The sequence below is a fragment of the Ambystoma mexicanum genome, chromosome 1p (genome assembly GCF_040938575.1).
Source record: "Ambystoma mexicanum isolate Mex_15411 chromosome 1p, UKY_AmexF1_1, whole genome shotgun sequence".
Classification (NCBI taxonomy): domain Eukaryota; kingdom Metazoa; phylum Chordata; class Amphibia; order Caudata; family Ambystomatidae; genus Ambystoma; species Ambystoma mexicanum.
The window spans coordinates 1,060,770,707-1,060,794,587 of record NC_090921.1 but is presented as its reverse complement, the minus strand read 5'-3'; the positions used below and the strand labels follow the sequence as shown (position 1 = coordinate 1,060,794,587).

At 43.6% G+C, this 23,881-nt stretch overlaps 1 protein-coding gene across 1 annotated transcript in view; it reads left to right on the top strand.

The window, feature by feature from the left end:
- The first annotated feature begins 806 nt into the window (after positions 1 to 806).
- Positions 807 to 23,881, top strand: part of LOC138567854 (extracellular calcium-sensing receptor-like) — a 243,696-nt gene continuing 220,621 nt past the window's right edge. Inside the window, exon 1 of the mRNA XM_069646350.1 lies at positions 807 to 1,156. Coding sequence (XP_069502451.1) covers positions 885 to 1,156 — 272 coding nt within the window. The 5' untranslated portion in view covers positions 807 to 884. The remainder of the gene's footprint in view (positions 1,157 to 23,881) is intronic.

Genomic DNA, 23,881 nt, shown 5'->3' with positions numbered 1-23,881 from the left:
CTAATCACCCACCATGTCCCCCACCCCTTAAGGGACGTACTAAACATCATATGCATCCTTGTTAAAATACACACAGTAGTGCCTGCAGCATTCTGGCGCCAATCATGTTTAAATGCAGAAGACAAACGCAGATCACTGCAGCTGCAGTGTTGTGTGGTGGCTCGGGAATGGGCGTAACGTCTCATGCGGGCGATTAAAGTGCCTGCTAGGAAGTTGTGTCAGCAAGATAGCTCAGAGAGATACAACACACATCCAATACCTGGGCAAAAGATGGGCGATTTTACAGAAAAGCAAGGGAACATCGTTCCCTTTAGTTCCTGTCCACTTCCACTACTGCAGATTCCCACACAATACGCACCCGTTCTTTGATACCAACGATTATGCATTCAAGGGAGGGTTGCCTTCTGCTTGATAATGGTGCAAAATCCCCTGGCAAGGGACTGGCAGAGCAGATGTGTGGCTGTGTAGCTGTAATGTTCTTCAATTTTAGATGAATGGGTATGATGGCGGTTTCTCCGGTACTGCTTTAGTAATGCCAAATGTGTAATGTTGGTCGATCATATATACATGTTTACCTTTTGTATCAATGAAGAATTTGGGCAAAAATCAATATATCTATCTGACTTTTTGTGTGCTTGTATCCATATAACTCATCCCTGGCTTATTTGCCTGCAGGGTCCAACACATGGCATCGCCCGATGCAGAAGGGACTGATTGGGAGCAGTGATGTAAAGGTGACGTTATTGGTGAAGAGTCAGTGATTTGGGGTGGGGAGTCTTTGAAATATAAAAACAGCACCACAGATCAGGCCGCCAGGACGACACTGAGGCGCGTTGCAGCCGAGAACGAGCACCTGAGCTGAGAAGGCATGATTGACGTCTAAGATGATCGCAGTCAGCCCTTCGCCTGGAATGGCGCCCGCTGCCACTGCCCCCCCTTACCCTCGCGTGCACCTGGTCCTGCTCCTCCTCCTTCTCTGGCTCTGTGGAGGAGTGTGCGGGTTCCCCCGGCCCAGATGCAGGCTTCAGAGCGACAGCTTGAGTGTGTACTCCCAGAAGGGGGAGCTTTCTCTTGGCGGCCTCCTTTCCATTCACCTGAACGTAAAATATCCTGACCTCAATTACCGAGAGCGGCCCACGCCCCTCCAATGTGAGAAGTAAGTGGTTATTTTACCATGCTTGGTTTATTTTGTAATGAAAAGGACACATTGCAAGAAGTATAAATCGTTGATATTCTCGAGCTGTGCTTTTCCAGCTATGCTTTTTCCGCAATTAGCCTGTTGTGCAGTTTGCACAGCACACGATGCAAGTGTCTGATTGGTTTAGTAAGGGCCGCACACTTGCTACGAGTGCGTTTTTGGTGTTATTTTGGAGTGATATTTTTTAGACGCTCCCTTCCACAAGTGCTTCTAGCCGAAGGTGAGGCTTGTGTAAATGTGTAGGATAGAGGGACCATGACTATGCGCAGTGAGCTGGCCTTTGTCACAAAGCAGTGTTGATGGTGAGAGTCTCACACGCATTATAATTAAGTCTTTATTTTGCTGCCATTTCCGTCTGTATTTATCCATATTTATTTTTGGGGCTTTTTTCCTGTATTTATTTTTTGTCGTATAAAAAGATAATTTGCAACCAGTATTTTTCTGCATTTATTTTTTCTATAATGACCAACGGTTTCTCTTCTGAGTGCTGCTGTCTTAAGATATATGTTGTCAGCAATTTGAAGAACTTCAACTCTATTTTCATACAGCTTGTACCCTCTCCATGCTGCCAGTCTGCAATGTATGAGTGATGTCATAGAGAACCCGACAGAAAGACATGTTTTTCTGTTTTTTTCCACTTTTTATAAATATAAATACAGATTGATTTCTGTCTGTATTTATGTGTAAAAATCAGTAAAAATTGAAAACTGGAAGCCTTAATTATAAAACACTTTTAATAGGGAATATAGACTTTATAATAATTTAAGTTAGAGGCTAAGGGACTGATTCATGGAATTTGTGTGCCGAAAAACAGGGATTTGTGCGTCATTCTGCCCGCAAATCCCTGTTAAACAAAATGGGGATTTGTAAGCAGAATGGCGCACAAATCCGTGTTTTTCGGCGCAAATAATTCCATGAATCAGCCCCTAAGCGTCTAGCAGGCTAGGTCTTTCGCCCTTTCGTCACTCACCTGCAGCAGTGAGTGCCCCTTGTCTCTGCAAGAAGGAGAACAATCTAAGGGCTCTAATGAGAAGCACACATAAACAAAATACACCCATATGCCAACAAAATACACCCATATGCTGGAACTGACAGCAGTCGCGTCTGCTGCATTTTTTTATGAGAGCCCAGTAAATATTTCCTATGAATGTGCGTGAGCTACCGTGCATAACGACGGAGCCCCAACCAAACAAATGGCTTACGGGAGGAGTTTGGTTTTTAAGGTTAACACATGAAACAATCCAACTGAGGCAATTAACCAACAGTGCAGAGGAGCATTACCCAAAGCATTTTCATGATGGCTCTGCCCATACATGTCTGTGATGGATGCACACACATATATATATATATATTCAATGAAAAAATGAAAAAACTTTGTTAAAGGGACGTTATGGTTAAGTTGCACTACTAAAAACCTATCAAATTCAGTGAAAAAACATTGTTAAAGGGACGTTATGGTTACAAATAAAACCGAAAAACCCCTGAAATTCGCCAGTTATGGCAAGCTAAGCAACCATAACTCGCGCCACAACCGTGCACTGCTAAGAATAACACCAATGACATCAAAGATGACATCACAAATATGATTGATGACATCACTGATGAAATCACATGTGCATTTAATTTTCATTGGAAGTCCCTACAAGGGGTTGTGAATGTAATGTTGGCAAAAAAGTGCCAGGGGTCATTGGGAGATGTGTGATGAACTACATACTTGATTATGCAATGTATTGCTCCAAAGAACATTCAATTGCAGTGTTGTTTCTGGAACAGGAACCTACTCTTACAGAAACAAAGGCATTGACTGCAGCATACACCATAGAGATGTACTATTTCTAATTTTCCCATGTTGGATAGTAAAACGGTGAATGCCTCTCTATCACACTTTTGCATACTGTGAAACGTATACTAAGTAGGTAATAATGCATCACTTACTACATGCTTGTACTACTAGACACAAAACATTAAGAGACCACAATGTATACAATAATGAGGCGTATACAGGGACAGTAAAGTAAGTAAACAAGAGGCAGTATCATGAGCCGCTGTGTATAACCAACATGACTATCTTTACGCATAGAAATGATTGCTGTGTTTCAGGCCTGCTTCTTTCCCTATGTATGTGCATCATAAGATGCAATTGAATTCTAAGGAAAGTACTGTAAGAACATGTGAGAATACAACGTCTACAAATGTAATAACTTTTGAATTTAAAGTTTTTGACTGTCAGTGAATAAACTCAGCTGGCCTAGATATGTCAATGAACAAAAAAAAGAAAGGGCTAGACATGTAATGTCATCAGTGATGTCATCAATCATATTTGTGATGTCATCTTTGATGTCATGGGTGTTATTCTTAGCAGTGCACGGTGGTGGCACGGTGGTGGCGCAAGTTATGGTTGCTTAGCTTACAATAACTGGCGAATTTCAGGGTTTTTTCGGTTTTACTTGTAACCATAACGTCCCTTTAACAAAGTTTTTTCACTGAATTTGATAGGTTTTTAGTAGCGCAACTTAACCATAACGTCCCTTTAACAAAGTTTTTTCATTGAATTTCATAGGTTTTGATTAGTGCAACTTAACCAACGTCCCTTTAACAAAGTTTTGTCATTGAATTTCATAGGTATTGATTAGTCCAACTGAACCATAACGCCCCTTCAACAAGGTTTTTTCAGTGAATTTCATTTTCCTACAACTTACTAATATCATACTTACCCAATATAGCAATATTTGTGTTCCATTTACAAAGTGTCACCTTAAAACTCTGCCATTTCCCACCTTCTGGAATAATTTTTAACACATCTATACACTTTTTGCAACTAATTCAACTAGTTTTGCATCCGTAGCCGTCTACGAACATCTGACTTCATAGCGGACCTTCCGGACAGTGCCACATGACCATACGCTGGTGCGCGGCATGATGACGTGTCCGAGAACCTGTCCGCACTTCATGATAAGATCTCTGCTTCGCGGACAGTTCCGAACTGCATTTTCTATTGATCTATCAACTTTCAACTGCAAAATTTCCCTTGCACAGCTCCAACACCTATTCCTACTCATTATCCATTAACAATCTAGTACACAGTACATACTTTTAGCAAAACTGCTATTTATCTTAAAATGGCATCAGCTAATGCCATCCCTCCTCCCTAAGAGCCACCACCACTGCTGTAATCAAGGAGCATGAGAAAAACTGCCCCCTACCTTAGAAATAACACACACGCAACATTTTCCCTTGTTCACCTGCCCCTCCATGTTAGTGTTTGGTTCCTCTTCCCTCATTTCCCTCCCCACCTTTCGTTCTCAGATCTCCTGCCAAAATAAATACATCCAAAAACAACAAAAGACATAATCCCTTTAGGAACCACCTTTCACAGTTAAAAAATAGAACTAAAAAAACATGTATAGACTCCATCTACTTTATATTTCTCAGTAAAGTACATAGATTCAATAAGATTTTCTACATTTCCATTTGCATTTTGTGTTATGCTAATGGGAATATTGTGGCGTTCATCCTCCATTCATTCCACCGGCCTAGCAGCCCAGGTTATCAGCCCAAGCAAAGCGAGGGTGGATAACAAGGTCTCTGGGCCATTATCCCCCCATTCCAGCCCCTGAAATGGGGGATGAAGGCCATCAACAACCTAGGTTCCCAAAGCGGGAACCCGGGGTGCTAAAAAAGAAGATGTTTCTTCCTACACCGGGACGCCTGAGGCGTCCCGGTGTAGGAAGGAATATCCTTTTCCAAGATGGCCACCATGGGAAGGGAAGGCGAGGGTTCCATACAGGGCCCTCTTTGATTTCCACGGCAGCCTGCAGAAGGCAAAAAGATAACCCTATGACCATATTACCACAAGCACATTTTTCTTCCCTTTCAGATCTATCCTAATCTCGAATAACTTTACCACAAAGCCAGTCCCAGGTGGACATGGCCACTTTAATCCTATGTTTTGTCCCTTGTGGTCATGGCCAGTAGCCAGATTGTCCGGATCATAACCTTATTCCATGACCGGGACAATCTAGCCACTGCCCATGGCCACAGGCTACCCCTCAGTCACTGAAGGTATACCGCTATTTTTTGTAGCTACATTATGGCACTTGTCGAATAATAAAACACTGCCACATTTTCAAAACCATGCTTGTAGGTCCTTGCCAATGCTCCTTACGCAAGTTTGCTGGAAATCCACCCATGTTTTATTTTTTCAAAAGTGTCAAATGTATGCACATGCAATCGTCATATAACCTAGCCCCCACTTGACAAAATCCATTCAGACTTTACAAAAACATATATATCTAGATCTATAATCTTTTTGCAAACCTTTGTGTAGGTTTGTCAAATGGCACATGTATAAGCCTTTAAAATATTTTGGGACCCCCCCCTCTTCATTTTCTCCCTCTTGACAGAATCCCACCAAACTTTGCAAAAACATGTGTATTTTGATCTATTATCAGTTTGCCAAATGAAGTGTATATTCATCAAATGGCACCTCATTTATAAGCCTTTACATTATTTTGGGACCCCCCATCTAATTTTACCCCCTCTTCAAAAAATCCCATCAAACTTCGAAAAAACATTAATATCGAAATGTATTATCAGTTTCCCAAATGAAGTGTAGATTTGTCAAATAGCACCTCATTTATAAGCCTTTACATTATTTTGGGACCCCCCTCCAATTTTGCCCCTTCATGACAGAATCCCTCCAAACGTTACATACTCACTCAGAAACAGTTCAGAAATATACATGCAAAAATTCATGCAGTTCCATTAAGTGGTGCCAAAGTTATAAGCCATCCAAGAACTGCATTTCACCAACCCTGTAATGCTGAGGTGTCCGCAAACTTTTCAGGACTGTTTGCGGACTTTCGCTGCAAAAACACCTTTTGTTTTTGCTTCTTGCAGCCCTACCCCATCCCCATCACCCCTCACCTCCCCAGAGATTATTTGATAAGTTTGACAAGTGCAATGTTGTGTTTTTTAATATGTTTTTACCGTGATGTCCGCGGACAGCGGTGAAGTCCGTGAGGCCAAGATGGCGGGCATTTCCAAAAATCTGACGCACTTCACGCTCCCAATCAGCGAACACGTTGCATGTCCGCGGACATGACGCAAGCCGATTAACCAATCAGTATCCTGTCCGTGGAGCGAACAGGGAAGTGTGTCCGCGGAGCGGACATAGATATCACTAATTTTTTGTGACCTACTTTTTGGTTGTTTTTTAAAAAAATGACTAGATGGATTTTCACCAAATTTACAAAATCACGATTTCGGGACCAAGCCGCTGCTCCTGCCACAAATTTGGTGATAATCATTCCAGCGGTTTGGGCTGTATGCATGAGCAAAGTTTTTTCCACATTCAGTCTAGGGGAAAAAAAAGAAATTTTGGGAGCCCCCTATAACTTTTCCCCCCCTGGGCCAAACTTCACCAAACTTTGCAATAAAATTCAGAGTGGGCCATATACTTTTTTTGCAAAGTTTGGTGTGCATTTGTCCAGGGGGAGCGAAGTTATAAGCTGCCCAAAAAGTATTCTTCCTAGGGGTTTAGCAACTTAACCATAACTACACAGCCACTAACGTGGCCGTGTAATACATATATATATATACATATATGCCAGTATTCCCATACAAGAACATACTGATTTTTTCATTGTACATAATGCCAGTAATGATATGGTGGTGAGGGCAGCATGAGGGTGAAGGCAGAAACATGCTTTATTGCATTTGCTTCATGGAAACGAGATACGTGGGATGCACCCCCACTCCAGCTTCTCCTTACTATCTCTTCACTCTCTTCTTCCATTCCTGGATGGTGATCAGTAAAAAAAATTCAATGCAACTCTAAGAAAACATGTCCACACTGGTACCACTGATGTAGGACAGTACAGCCATGTAGAAAGTCTCATCGTGTTAGCTTTACCCTTGATGGGCAGTAAAAATTGACATGCTCCAGTGCAGTGCTGGCCTTCGCTCCCCGCTCCCACGCCAGAGCAGGGATTGAACTTACTATACAAAAGCATCAGCACTCTATTCTAATGAGAATCACACCGTAGCAGGGAGGTAATCACCTCAATAGGGTGTTGATGAAAAAGCATCAGAACCCTATTGTTATTAAATAAGCCACTCGGTGGGCAGTCATAATTTCGAAAAAAAAATGTCGACAGACAAAAATGTCGACAAAAAAATGTCGAAAAAAAAAATGTCGACTTTTGTTTTTTTTAATTATATATTTATTTTAGGGGTTCGGGAGTTAAAAAAAAGGGAAAAATTTAAAAATAAATAAAAAAAGGGTGGTTGGGGGGGGAACCCCCCCATTTAAAATAAAAAATGCATTGAAAAAAAAAGTCGTCATTTTTTTTTCGATATTTTTTTTCTCGAAATTTTGACTTTCGACATTTTTGTTGTCGAAATTATCACTATAAACCAAGCCACTCTCCTGCACTGGAAAGCCTGGAACCAGCACAAGAGCGGGCCCATTTAATTTCAAATGAAAGCCAATGAAAGACTGCCATGAGCTGCAGTGGTGGGGGGCTAATGGCACGCAGGGCAGCCCTGTACTAAGGCCGGCCCTGCTGCCACATTACGAAAATATGTCCATACTGTCTATGCATTACAAATTGACCAATCTCCCTCCCAAATCAGAGGCCCACTCCCCTGTCTGACACACATGCATTAATATAGCATACAAATCATACAATCTCTCATTCACCTACACATCCATATAGCATTTACACACTTTTCATTCACACGCACAGCAATACAAAAACACTCTCTGATGAACACACACACACTCAAACAGCAAATACTCTCTCATCCACACAGATTTACAGACACACTCACATATAAAAACATACACACATTCATGTGTACATACATTTATTTTATTTGTTTTACCTGCAGCCCCCGTCCAGATTCCAGAACTCTCTGCCTCATGTTTCCTGCAACAAAGACCCTCCTGCTCCTTGCATGGCATGCAACAGGAAGTTCTTGGTTTCTTCACATACGTGCTGGAGCTGGACGTATCCACCTTACTGCCCAGGGGTCTATGACTGTTTAGAGAGGCACAGGAGTTCCCCTTAGACAAAGTTCGACCAACAGTACCCATGATGGAATCCCCACTGGGCCAATCAAGGCTAGTGAAGCAAAATGCCTGCGCCTTGCATGGCCCATTGGGCATGCATGCTCAGGCACTGAAATATGTAAAAGGGAAACCATGTTACCCATCAACAGTTAAAGCCAACCCAATAGGTTTGCTCAAGCTGAGGGAGCGCTCAATATTTTCACTGGACTGACTTGGCACATCCATATTGGGTGAAAGGTCAGTGCCTTATTGCCCGTTATGGATGAGCCATCCCTGTTTGATGGAATCTCGAGATGTACCCACCAGATGCGGGCAAAATAGGGCAAATATAGCCTCTGGAATATGGTACAATAGCCACAGTCCTCCAAATATGGCCACCAGTATTCAGCACACTACAGTTGAACCCCCACAGAATTGTATTCAATACTTGGGATGAGCCCTACATAAGTGGATCCAATAATACAGAGCTGGGACAAAAGGTCCACACCTAGCCTCCAACAACACATTAGATGTTTATATAGTCCCATTTACTCACACAATAGCCAAGATGAAGCATCATATGCACAGAAACATCCCACATACAGTTCCTAAGAGTGACATTTCTGTACATAAAATTTCTTTATCGGGTTCATCTGCCACATCGCCCACACGTCTCAACACTGGTCACAAACAGCGTTTCAAGGCATTGGGCCTCATTTCTCTGGGACACAGTGTCCGGTGAGGTTCTGTGTTGGAACTATTAGGTAGATGCTGCAGTGATTAAGTTGTTGTAGAACCAAACATTTGACTTGAATTGTCTTTTTCTATTCACCTTATATATCTCCACATTTTATACAAGCATTTCTCACATGTAGACAATCAATCCCATGACTCAAATATTAAAGGATTATGAATTTTGTCAGGAAATTCTCTTTGAATTTTTCATTAAGATGACAAGCACTGCTCTCACAAACATCTTTAAGGTTCCAAGATCCATACTACCAGCAGATGAAAGGTTCATCAAGGGTGGATGGTTTTGCCCCTTGCCTAATCATCTGTATGTCCAAATATGAAGAAAGGTACATAATCTCACACCACAATCCAAATGTTTCAAACATTACGACTTGGAAGTACTATATAGATGATGTAATCGGGACATGATCTGGAATCATAACCGCCTTAAACAACTTATAGGGATGGCACAATGGATTGAACCCTGATATACAGTTTATCAGTGCAGAAGAAGGAACATTGGCATGTTTAGCAAGAAAATAGATTGTGATACCCTTCTGCACTACAGAGGTTTTCACCCTTATTCATTGACTAATAATTTTCTATTTGGGTAGTACTTACCTACTAGATGTAACTACAGCTCTACTGCTGAATACACACGTCATGCAGAGGCACTAACTGAACAACTGCAAAAGAGGGGATACCCCAAAAATTATTCAACATTAAAATAAATTAGCAAGATTTACTCTAAAGGAATCTCTACTAGAATGGAAAACACAGGGAGACTAGTGTGACATACTTGTTTGCGTTCTTTCAATCCATCTAAGTATCTTAAGCATCAAGATGATAATGCATAAAAATTGGGCGCTAGACCAAATGAGTTTGACAAAAATAGTTGCATAGATTTGAGATGGGACAAAATCCTAGTTTTGAATAAAACAATTCTTAAAATGTTTGGCAGCAGAGAGTAAATTAAGTAGCTTTCTCTGAGTGAGCACATCTTTTTTGTGACAGAGAAGAAATATTACTTGCCAAGACCTATGACAAGACAAAGAACTTGAGATGGAGAAATGTTCCTGGAAATGTTTGGAGGCATGAGGAGAGTACATTCAGTGGCTGTAACTAAAATCTTTTGAGCAATCCCAGCACTTACAAAATGCATCAGCAACATCATGAAATATCCACCAAGGTGGTATAGAGAAGATGGCAATAATCATGAGGCAATGTGAGTTAGTATATTCTGATAAAAAGAACCTATGGTCCACATAAACCACTAAATAGCCCTCTAGTAGAAGCACCCTAACCAATGCTATTGTTGGAGCTGGGAGAGTGGCTGTGTCAAACCGGAGGTATGTTCAGAAAGAGAAGGTGGAGAGGAGACCAGATGTCACATGTTTTTTGAACTGCCTGCAAGAGATTACAAGAATTGCTTCTGTCTCTTTGCACCACTCCACAGCAGTAAACCAAGCAGGTAATGTGATATGTCTCCACTTTCCAATACATGAGGGTCCACTTGGATGCCAGTAATAAAGAGACAGAAAACAGCCTGTCCCTAGAAATACATTTGAAGACCCACCCAGGAATAATTCCAGTGTGTTCATTGACAGGGGTTAACTGTGATGTTATTTGCCTATTGAGAACAACCTGCCAATATTGCTGAATAACACAGTACTCCTGAAGCATATGGAAGAAAATGGACCTTTCTGCGAATCATATAGGACAGATAGGTCTAGCTCATAGGTTGAAGGAATCTAATTTGATAATAGTGATATATACACGTTTAAGGATTTTCGGTTGGATCAGCTTCAGCCTAGGATTGAAGGAAACTTCATCCATGTAGGAGCACTTCTATTTCTATTGTGCATCGGTGAACTCCCTTCACATATCCAGACCTCATCTTAACGTCTGCCCTCTGAGGACTGGGTGCAATGGTCTCTAACACCATATGTACTTTTCGACAAACACCAGCATTTAAAATATTTATCAGCTATTCTGCTTGGTGTAGGTTAACTGAATGTTTTGTGGCCAGAGAAAATACTACTTTTTGGGAAAATGTCTTACAATTCTTCGTTTGGAATGAAGCCACTATATTCAATGGCTGTTATTGTGTCATCTTTCTGTTCAAAGAAAATACCAGTTGCAGAGAAAAGGTGTCTTATTATTTGGTAGGCATGAAGATATTAGATTGAGTGGCTGTAGAATAGTGTGCTTTCCTTTTTGTTGCCATAACAAATACTTGTTATATGTGCATCTGTGAATAACACATTGCAGAATTACTTTTAGGTGAGAGAATGCATTCAGTGCTTGTGATTTCATCCTTTCTGTGGCCAGAGAAAGTGGTATTTACTGAGCAAAAGTCGTATAATATTTTGTGGGCAGGAAAATATGACATTCAATGGCTGTAAATCAGTTTGCCATTTTCCGTTGTCAAGACAAACACTCGTCGCTTAGAAAGTTGCAAGTAACACATTGACCATGTTGGACAATTTTACCTCCAAGGACCAAGCAAAATTACTTTTTGGGAATGTTAACTGTCTTATGGTTAACTCAATTCTTGCCCAACTCACAGATTACACCTGCTTCTTCTCAGCTAATAATCCCCTTCCCTTTCTGCTCACCAACCTGCCCCCTCTCTTGAGCTGCACTGTTTCATCAGTCTTCACTTGCCTGTTTATTCTAAACTCCATCATGCACCTTGACCTTGCTCCATTCCTCTTTGTACCCATTCTTCTCCTCCCCCTCATAGCCTTCAGCCTCAGCTCAGTCTAACTTCTGCCTTACTCTCTCCTCTCCCCATCTTGATGCTCCTCCTGCACCTGCATCCCTCAAACACAACACTCCCATTATCCTAGGATGTCCAATCTCATCTATCCCCCTGACCCATCTAACATCATCTGCTTCTCTCATCTACCTCCTAGCACTCTTTCACTTGTCTTCTGGAATGAACAGTCCATCTGCAAGAATTCTTCCTAAATCACTGACAACTTCAACTCTTATCACACTCACCTTTCACTTCTTGCTTTCACAGAAATCTGGGTCTCCCCTCACGACTCTGCTTCACTATTAGCTCTTCACACCGACCACTTCCTCTACTCCTTCCAAGACCACTCTATGCAATATTGTAGGAACTCTGTTGAAATTTTTTAAAATCTCTAATTCAATCTCCTCCTCTGCCCCTCCATTGACCTCTGTCCCTCGGATCACTACATTGTTCTCTTTAATATCTCAGGGCCCCTACTCTCTACTTTTACTATCTCCTCTTCAGCGACTAAGAGAAAATACAGGCAGTAGTCCCTTGCCTCTTACCTTGATGATATGAAGACCTGTGTTGCTCCTTTTTCATGCCTTTTCCATTGACTGTGCTTGTCTGACTTTCACTATCCACTTATGACTCCCTTTGTTCAACGCTAACCTGCTTGCACCTTCCCACCTTTCCGTCCCGGTCCTCAGCCCTGGAACACCTCTTAGATTCAGAACACATATGTGTCATGACTTACTTTGCTGTCACAGATCCCTGCCCTACTCCTATCCTACACACATTCCCTTGCTACCTCTGCACTGAAAACTGTCAAATTCTCCTGCTTCACAAACCTAATCTCTTCCCTACACAATCCCCCCATATAAATGTCATCTAACCTCCATGCTTTGCTCCCACCTCACCTAACCATCACCTCCTCCCTTTCTATTGTTTCCTCACTAAATTTTCATTGAAATATGTGACACTCTTATATCCCTCCTCTCTCTACCTCCCCAACCTTCCTTCTTTCCACGACCTCTCCCCATACCTCTTCTACTCTCAAACACTTCTCTCCTACCTCTCCTATTGAATTAGCACTCATCCTTTGGAGTGCCAAATATTGTGCTTCTTTTGACCAATGTTCTCCCCAAGTGTTAAAAGACTGTTCAATCACCTGTCCTTTTCTTTCTGAGCTCAGTAACCTCTCTTTTTCCTCTGGACTCGTCATTGGTTCCTTCAAATCTGCAGCTATCCCATCCCTATTGAAGTAATTGTCTGCTGACCCAAACGTCCTAGTATAATATCACTCAGTTTCCCGCCTTCCCCATTATTCTAGGTCCTTGGGCAGATGGTCTTCAAACATGTCAAGTACCTTGAGGATAATCGCCATGGATGTCCAATTCAATCTGGCTTCCGTATAAACCTTCCACCGAGACTGCACCTATGCATGACTTCAGCTTTCTCTTGAATGCTCACTACTCCAAACTCTCTTCTATACTCATCCTTTTGGATCGTTTTACTGCTTTTGACACTGTTGGCCACTCCTCTCTTCTCCTCACTCTCCAGCACTGTGGGTTTCACAAATCTGCTCTTGCCTGGTTCTCCTGCTACCCTTAAGGATAATCTTTTAAAATCTCATTAAATTCTGTACCCAACCCTCTCACTGTTGGCATCCACCAAGGAATAGTCCTTGGAGCTCTGTTTTTAACCCTCTCTACCTCTGCTCTATGAAAACCTATCTCGTCCTTTTGTTTTCACTATCACCTCTTTATGAATTACATTCAAATATTTGTTTTCCTTTTCCTCCTTCACCCATCCATCTTGGGAATGGATTACCAGCTTTCTCACTGCAATTTGTCACTGGATGGCTCTCGGTTTAACCCCTGATAAACTCTCCAAAAAAAAGAAGCCATCTTTCTTCTGGTTTCCAGTGCCATCCCGACCCTCTCCTCTCCTATCACCAAACCTTCTTGCTCCCTCTTGTAAGTCTCATAACCTCTTTGATAGAGACCTACGACTGCAACAATTCATCACTATCATTTCCTCCGCTGCTCGTATTAACCTGCTCAACATTCAGAAAATGTGTCCATTTCTTTCTAGCCATTCTATGAAAACGCAAATCTTCACTCTCATCCTCAGCAAACCTGACTACTCATCAAGCCTACTCCTTGGCCTTCCTCTCTGCTCCTTCATACCTCTAGAGAAAGTCATCAACTTTGCTACCCACACTCTCTACAACCTACCCATATACTCCCCCACCTCTACCTACCAATAACATGCTGGTTGACTCTCCATGCACAACGTCTCCCTTTTTAAAGGTCCTTCTCTTAGCCTACACAGCTATGAATGGTCTTGCTCCTCAATACCTATTTGATTGTATGTCAGTTTCCTCACCATCTCGTTCCCTCCACTCATTCTCTGGACTCAACCTCAATGTCCCATGCCGTCCATGCCTCCGTTCCCTTCCACTCTCTAGCCCCACTAGCACCACTCCACTGGAGCCCGCTGCTCATCACAACCAAAACCATCCCATTTATTGATATTTTCCAGGCGCAGCTTAAACTTCAGTGACTTGTTAAAAAGCCCTCTCCTTGCCTGACACACCACTCCCTAAAGTGACTCTCAATAATGTAATTTGTTTATTTTTATATAGCACTCCTCTTTAGTTTGAAGCACTTTCCCCGAGGATAATGTTACATTTCGAAGTCACATGTTTCTTATATATATATATATATATATATACCTTCTGTTTTATTTGTCTTGCCTTGTCCCTTGTTTATGTCACACTTTGTTTTACACCCTCAAAAACTGGCTAACCACTTGTTCTCATCTTTGTGAAATTATACAGGTAAGTCATTTCCAACCAAAATTGACATTGCTATTCTTCAAATAAATACACAATACAAATACTTACAAATCTTAGAGTTGTTTTAGATAAGAGAGTTCAATCAGGGGCTTTAAGTCAGTGTGCCATGTTTCTGTAGCCAGAGAAAATACTATTGCAGAGAAAAGGTTATAAAGTGTTTGGTAGGCAGAAGGAGATTACATTCATTGACTTTGAATCTGTGTGCCATGTTTTTATTGTCAAGCCAAATAGTTGTTTGTGAGGTTGTGAATAGCACATTTCAGAATTCTTGTCAACTGTGTGCATTCAGTGGTTGTAAGTGAGTGTGTCATCTTTTGTGGCCAGAGGAAACACCACTTGCAGAGAAAAAGCCATATAAATACATTTTATTCCTGTAATTTGTGGGCATGCAAATTCTTGTTTCATGTCAAGTTGCTTAGATTTCTTTCTGGCAAATGCATTTCATGGCTGTCACTAAGCATGTCCTATTTCTGTGGCCAGAGAAAATACTAGATCCAGAGAAAAAGTCCTATAATTCTTGGCAGGCAAGTAGAGACTAGTGGAGACAGGAAGTGATCATATTTAGTGTTTGCCAATCAGCGTGCCATATTTTTGTGGTCAGACCAAATACTTGTTGCTTGTGAAATTGTGAATACCACATTTCAGATTTTTTCTGGCAAGAATGCGCATTCACTGGATGTTGTTACTGTATCAGTTTATTGCCAGGGAGAAGAAAATTCCAGTGAATTGCCACGTTGCATGACCAAAATGCATGTGGCATTTGTTGTCAGTGTGAGGAGAAAAACATCACAACAATTCTTCAAGGCAGGCAGGAGGTAACATTTAGCGGCTGTAAATCAGCGGGCTATCTGTAAATGGCCAAACTAAGTATTTTTTCTTGTGAATTTGCAGCTAACAAATCTTAGAAATATTTTCCTTGCACGAGAGTGAAGTGGCTGTACCTTAGTCTGCCAAGTTCAATCAATGAAAACGTGACCATTCTGAGTGCCAACATGTCAAGAGCACAGAAAGGTGGAGAGAGAAGCATGTACAAAAAGGTCACACCACGGTATACTTGACACACTGATGATGGCCTGAGGATAATGATGAAACTGATGACTAAGACAAAGTTGATGAGCCATCTGCCTCTAGCTCATAACACATGATTTTGGAAACCTGTTACACAGAGGAGGAACATGTCAAAGTTACAGAGATAGGAGAGAAGGACAGACTACTCTTGTACACAGTCTTCCAAAGACAGCTTATTAGAGCTGAAAAGTAGACTACGTCACAAGGGCCAGTGATTTGGCTGGCAAGGATGATACAGCACAGCTGGTGGGGGCTATGCTCTCAGTCTTGTAAGGCGATCCACAAATAGCCTCAATGAAAGACAAAACAGAATACCTTCTGGCATAATTTTTGGACCCAAGTTTCACAATAAAAGTGTCTGCATTTCAACCATATGATAACTTTAAGGACCCAGCACAATGAGTACAATGAGTACCCAGTTAATATGTACAATGACACTCTATGCAGTGGGTGGACTTTAATTTGCATTATGAACAGGCATGACTAAAACCCCTATCCTGAACACACCACCAGTGATGTCAAGAACATTTCCTTCATCATTAATACGTGCTTTCCTCTTGTTTCCAGCCCTACTACATTCATGCTTTTTGAACACTTGTGATGATACTGATAGGGAGGAGATGTAGATACTGCGGATAGACTCCTCACTCATGCAGGAATCCCCAATAGAACTGGTGTTACGCTCACCTGGCTCCCACAGAGGCGTCGATCTGAACTGGACAGCTGCGGTCTCCACCAATGTGACGCGTAGGGCCGAGATGACGGACTGGACTGGCCCTCCTAGCTTCATTTGCTTGGCCCGTAGGAATATTCTTCTGCAAATGGAGAAAGGGAATTAACCACCCGTGGAGTTGAGTGTAAATCCTCCCAACCCCACTGTTCTCCCCACGGATCACCTTTGATGTCCCCTCTCATAGTTCACCTGATGGTTTCAAAAGATGAGCTCTCCATCCTGCATTGAGCGCAGGGCCGCGTTGATAACCAGTTGCTTCACTGGCTCGAAGGAATTGGTGAGTTCCAGAACAATATTGACTCCGAAAAGTATGTAGTTCGTAAGAGTTCAAATGCCTGACTTTCACTCTTGTCCGATTCCTTGCAGATTGCAGCTTGACCCTAGTGAAGAGTTCCTCGTGGCAACCGGTAATATTCTGGTAAGGATTTGTATTTCCAACACAGTTCGATAAATAATGTCAATATGTAACCTAGTGCTTTCTCCCTTATTCAGGCGCTGAGAGAAAGTATGAAGCCTCGGGGAATAATACCTCTGGCGGTAAAACCAGGTAAGTCTATTGTGGTGAGGAGGGTTCCCCTTGATAGTCCCTTTGTTTCACCTTGCTGTCCTTTTGTTTCCCTTTAGGGACCGGGGTTCGGCGAAGATGCAGTGGAAGCTGCGCCGACCCGTGAAGAGTAATAGTACCCCCGGTGGTAAAATCAGGTAAGTCTATGTGGGGGTTACTAATATTTCTCTGTGTATTCCCTTGGCTCACCTTTCTGTTCTTGTCTACTCCTTAGGTGCCGGAATGCGGTGGGAACATGCAGGAGGAAGCGGTGGAATGTGAAGATGCTGCGAAGGCCGGTGAGTTCAGCGCGGTGCTGCAGCAGGCGAGGCGACGCGCATAAAATAACTTCTTTCTTCCAGCTCGAAGGCGTGATTGATCGGAAACTCAGGTAAGGATCAAAGGTATTGCTCTTGTTGTAACCTTTTCTCCTTCTTTCTCCCTTTTTCTAGGAGCTCTAAACTCGAGGCGGGCGTGGCAGAAGACTGGATGCAGACTTGCAGGCACGGTGAGCGTTACGCTGCTGGTTGCAGAATAACGCGAAGCGTGTGCTGCTCTTCGGGTGTGGTTTAAATAGCCTCCAAAGTAGTCCCAGGTAAGTATTCCTCCCCAGCCCCGCCAGAGTAAAAAAAGTCCGTAGGTAAAATAGTCCCTTCCAAGCCTCATTTGGCTTGGAGCTCTTGCAGCATGGTCTGCATCAGGTAAGTTCTACTCTATGAGCCTGGCGCCTATGGCGCCAGGACTGACTCCATATGAGCCTGGCGCCATAGGCGCCAGGAGCGCGCCCAAACAGCCCCTAGCAGGGGTTTTTGGGCTTGCTCAAGATAATTTGATGCCTGCTTCCGAGTTTGCTGGACCTGGTCTGGTTCCCCGGGGGTAGGCATCATGACAGCACCCCCCCCCAAGGCCCCTCCCAAAGTTGTTCTTCCCCGTGGTTTTGGTTCGTCTGGGAAATTTCGGTGGGATCTTTTCATCAATTGAGGTGCATGCACGTGGTCACTAGGTTCCCAAGACCTTTCCTGTGGTCCGTAACCTTTCCAGTCGATTAAATAAAAAAGTTTTGACTTCACCATCTTGGAGTCCAGGATGTTTTTAACCTCAAATTCGGTTCCCCGTCTATAATGATGGGGTCTGGTGGCTTGGTTAGTCTTGTCCCTGGTTGCACTGGCTTCAAAAGTGACACATGAAAGACGGGGTGAATTTGCATATTAGCAGGTAAGTCCAACTTGACGGCCACCGGGTTGATAATGGCCCTAATAGAGTAAGGTCCCAAATATCTAGGGTTAAAGGTCCGTGTTCCCTTGAGCGGTATGTGTTTTGTGGCCAATCATACTTGATCCCCTATCTGGTACTGTGGAGTATCACTTCTATGCCGATCAGCATCTTTTTTATATTTCTCCTTCGCTTGTTTTAAATGTACAGTTGCCTCCTTAAAGGCTTGTGTAATTGTAGTGTGTAGATGGTCCACTGCGGGCATTTCTAAGTGTTGGGGTGAGTCAAGGTCTGAGGTTCGAGGATGGTGCCCATATAGGGTATAAAAGGGGCTTTGTCCAGTTCTAGAATGTACTGAATTACTGTATGCGTATTCGGCGATCCAAAGAATGTCCTTCCAATTACTCTCAGTCTGATGTAACATACAACGCAGGTATTGTTCAAGAGTCTGGTTGGTCCTCTCGGTTTGACCATTGGTCTGGAGGTGGTGGCTGGTCGATAATCTCACGTCAATTTGCACCAATTGACAACATTTCTTCCAAAAATGTGAAATGAATTGACTGCCCCGGTCAGAGACCAACACGGACGGAAATCCATATATGCGAACAATGTTTTCGAGGAATTCTTTGGCCAGGATTGAGGCTGAAGGTAATCCTTTTAAAGGAATAAAGTGGGCCATCTTGGAAAAAAGATCCACAATAACTAGAATGGTGTTAAATCCATTACAAGGAGGTAGATCAGTAATAAAGTCTAACGATAAGGTGTGCCATGGTATAGGCGGAATGCCTAAAGGTTTTAAGAGTCCAGCTGGTTTTTTCTTTTGACTTTTGTTTTGGGCGCAAATGCCACAAGACATCACAAATGATTTAATATCCTTTCGCCAGGTGGGCCACCAGAATTGTCTTTTAATTTTAGCTTCAGTTTTTGCAATACCTGGCTGCCCCTCCATTAGGGTATCATGATAACGGGAAATGACTAGCTCTTGTAGTTCCTTGTGTGGCAGAAATAGCTGCCCTTGGTAATAAGGCAGATCATTGGTGACAGAGTAGTCCGGGCCTTTCTATACCCAGTCCTGCAGGGCTGTGGAATCAAAGAGTTGCTGGATCGTTACCTGAATGTCATCTAGTGTCTGTAGAGTAGTCATGCCAAGAATCCTTTGTTCAGAAATTATAGGTACTGGTACTGGGTTCACTTCTGCCTCTCCCATCCCTATTCGGGATAAGGCGTCTGCTATACCATTCTTACAACCTGGTCGATAGGTTATCACGAAATCGAACTCGGCAAAGAACAATGCCCATCGGAGTTGACGTGATGATTGGGCTTTGGCTGTTTTTAAATACTGTAAGTTCCGGTGATCGGTGATCACAGTAATGGTATGCCTGGCACCAAGAAGATAGTGCCGCCAAGCCTTGAAGGCGGATTTAATGGCTAATAACTCCTTGTCGGTAACCGCATAGTTTAACTCGGGTGACGAGAACTTTCTGGACCAAAATGCTAATGGGTGAAGCTGGCCAGTTTCAGGGTCCTTTTGAGACAGGACAGCTCCCAAGGCTAGACTGGATGCATCAGTTTCCACTATGTATGGAAGGTCAGGGCGCGGGTGCTTTAAAACAGGTGCAGACGTGAATTTCTCTTTCAGCTCTTGGAAGGCATTTTCAGCTTCTTCAGTCCACATAAAGCGTTTATTTCTTCGCAAGAGTGCTGTGATGGGATGTACGACATGTGAAAAATCTGGGATGAATCTGCGGTAGAAATTGGCAAAGCCGAGAATGCTTTGTACTCCTTTAACTGAACTTGGTGATGGCCACTTAAGGATTGCATCCACCTTTCATGAGTCCATTCGGACTCCCTTTGGGGTCAGGATAAACCCAAGGAATTCAACTTCTGTGGCATGAAAAACGCATTTTTCTAGTTTTGCATATAGTTTGTGCTGGTGCAATTTCTCAAGGACTGCTCGGATGTGCTTCACATGGTCAGATTCTGAAGAGGAGTATACTAGAATATCATCGATATATACGACAACACAAACGTCAATGAGTTCACGAAGGACATCGTTGATGAAGTATTGGAAGGCTGCTGGTGCATTGCACAACCCAAAAGGCATCATCTGGTATTCGAAATAGCCATACTTAGTGCGAAAAGCAGTCTTCCATTCGTCGCCCTCTTTTACAGGTACCAGATGGTATGCCCCCCGGAGATCTAATTTAGTGTATATACAAGCGTCCTTCACTTGGTCTAGTAGTTCAGGGATCAGAGGCAATGAGTATCGGTTCTTAACAGTTATCTGGTTCAATGCGCGGTAGTCTGTGCACGTTCTGAGGTCACCTTCCTTTTTGGTCATGAAGAACAAAGCTGAAGATGCAGGGGACTTGGATGAGCAAATAAAGCCATTGGCAAGGTACTGGTCTAAGTATTGTCGTAGGTGAAGGTTCTCAGGGTCCGTAAGGGCATAGATCCTGCTACAAGGGGGTTGTGCACCGGGTATGAGATCGATTTGACAATCGTACGATCTGTGAGGAGGTAAGTTGTTTGCCTGTTCTTTTTGGAAGACATCCTGAAATTCTTGGTATTCTGGAGGTAGTTGCATGACTGCTGTGGTTACTGTGGCCAGGCCTGCGTTCTGATTTTTCTTTGGGTAACAGGTTTGTGCACAATCCGGGAAGGTTATTCTCTTCTCTCGCCAATCAATACAAGGATTATGTGTTCCCAACCAAGGTATTCCCAGTATTATTTGGAACTGTGGGGCTTTGATTAGATCAAACACAATAGTCTCTCGACTGACCCAATAGTGTCATCTCTGCGGTGGAATGAGTTACAGGCCCAGAGGCAATTTCAGTTCCATCGACTGTGGTGATGACATCTGAGGTGGTTTTTTGGCAGAGAGGTAGATTCATCCTGGAAGCCAATTCATAGTCCACATAGTTTCCTATGGCCCGCTATCAATGTATGCCCTTACTGCGTGCATACGCGATGGCTGCCCTGGATCTACGAGGACCATTGGTATGATGAAATGCGAGGTCTGAGTATCCTTCTTCAAGCTCGGCAAGCGGACCTCTACGCTTGTTGGGCGTGGTTGTTTCCCGAGTCTGACTCCATATAGCTTTTATCAGCAGCTCCTACCACCTTCTTGGGTGGTTTTACAGGGCAATCCCGTAGAAAATGCCCAGAAGTTCCACAATATAGACACAATTGCATTTGACGTCTCCTTTCTCTTTCCTTCTGGGTTAAGGGTCCTTTAACCCCTCCGATTTGCATGGGTTCTGAAGCATCTGCTCCTTTGGGGTTAGCGTGGGTTTTGACCAACACCCGATTCTCAAACTTGGCTCGATCAGCCTTTCTGTTCTGAAGTCTGTGATCTAACTGGACCACTAAGTCTATATATTCAGCGCAGTCTTGAGGTGGGTTCACGACTTGAGCCAAGACATCTTTGAGTTCTCCTCAAAGCCCTCGATGAAATAACGTGATTCGTTTTACCTCAGGCCATCCAGTTTCCACTATCAACCTATTAAAGGTTGTGATGTAGGATAGAAGCTCCTGGTTACCCTGTCGTAGGGACAAAGGTTTGTTATCCAGGGCCTATCCTTGGGAGTGCCGGGCAAATAGTCTTTCCATGCTTGTTTTAAAGCCCTGAAAATCCCGAAGAATTGGGTCATCCTGAGTAACTAGTGGAAATGACCAATCAGCTGCACTACCGCTGAGATATGACAATACAAAGGCTACCTTGGCTTGATCGTTTGGGAAGGCTCCGGGTCTGCATAAAAAGTGCAAGCGGCATTGGTTCATAAACACGGCAAACCTTTTGGGATCTCCGGCAAAACGTTCGGGTGGAGCTAATGGAATATTTCCTGGTAGGTTTATTTACACAGGGTTACTCGATAACACAGGAGCTGGATTTCCCCCGGAACCAGGTAGGGGTGCTTGTCCAGCCTGGCTTTGCAATAGTTGCCTAGCAAGGTCATCAGTTCGCTCCTTTGACAAAATCAGTTCTCTCCTAAGAGCATTGGTTTCTTGAAGGGCGGAATGCACTTCAGCCCTCAATTTCCCTAGTAATTTGGCCAATTGATCAGTCTCTGAGGTATCCATAACGCCCGGGTGGGAATTTGTGGGTATGCTTCGCATTCTGGCTCCCACAGAGGCGTCGATCTGAACTGGACAGCTGCGGTCTCCACCAATGTGACGCGTAGGGCCGAGATGACGGACTGGACTGGCCCTCCTAGCTTCATTTGCTTGGCCCGTAGGAATATTCTTCTGCAAATGGAGAAAGGGAATTACCCACCCGTGGAGTTAAATGTAAATCCTCCCCCCCCGCTGTTCTCCCCACGGATCACCTTTGATGTCCCCTCTTATAGTCTCACCTGATGGTTTGAAAAGATGCGCTCTCCATCCTGCATTGAGCGCAGGGGCGCGTTGATAACCAGTTGCTTCACTGGCTCAAAGGAATTGGTGAGTTCCAGAACAATATTGACTCCGAAAAGTATGTAGTTCGTAAGCGTTCAAATGCCTGACTTTCACTCTTGTCCGATTCCTTGCAGATTGCAGCTTGACCCTAGTGAAGAGTTCCTCGTGGCAACCGTTAATATTCTGGTAAGGATTTGAATTTCCAACACAGTTCGATAAATAATGTCAATATGTAACCTGTTGCTTTCTCCCTTATTCAGGCGCTGAGAGAAAGTATGAATCCTCGGGGAATAATACCTCCGGCGATAAAATCAGGTAAGTCTATTGTGGTGAGGAGGGTTCCCCTTGATAGTCCCTTTGTTTCACCTTGCTGTCCTTTTGTTTCCCCTTAGGGGCCGAGGTTCGGCGAAGATGCAGTGGAAGCTGCGCCGACCCGTGAAGAGGAATAGTACCCCCTGCGGTAAAATCAGGTAAGTCTATGGGGGGGTAACTAATATTCCTCTGTGTATTCCCTTGGCTCACCTTTCTGTTCTTGTCTACTCCTTAGGTGCCGGAATGCGGCGGGAACATGCAGGAGGATGCGGTGGAATGTGAAGATTCTGCGAAGGCCGGTGAGTTCAGCGCGGCGCTGCAGCAGGCGAGGCGATGCGTATAAAATAACTTCTTTCTTCCAGCTCGAAGGCGATATGGATCGGGAATTCAGGTAAGGATCAAAGGTATTGCTCTTGTTCTAACCTTTTCTCCTTCTTTCTCCCTTTTTCTAGGAGCTCCAAACTCGAGGCGGGCATGGCAGAAGACTGGATGCAGACTTGCAGGCACGGTGAGCGTTACGCTGCTGGATGCAGAATAACGCGAAGCGTGTGCTGCTCTTCAGCCGTGGTTTAAATAGCCTCCAAAGTAGTCCCAGGTAAGAGTATTCCTCCCAGCCCCGTCCGAGTCATTTGGCTTGGAGCTCTTGCAGCATGGTCTGCATCAGGTAAGCTTGCAGCATGGTCTGCATCAGGTAAGTTCTACTCTATGAGCCTGGCTCCTATGGCGCCAGGACTGACTCTCCATATGAGCCTAGCACCATAGGCGCCAGGACCGCACCCAACCAGCCCCTAGCAGGGGTTTTTGGGCTTGCTCAAGATAATTTGATGCCTGCTTCCAGGGTTGCTGGACCTGGTCTAGGTCCCCGGGGGTAGGCATCATGACAACTGGCTTTACAAGGACATACAGTATCAGGAGTTCAGATGGTGTATGCTTATCCACTTTACACATCTCATACAGGTAGGGATGTTAGTCCACTACTGTTCTGGCTTGTCTCTCCTATGCCTGTCCAGAAGCACTAATGAGATCT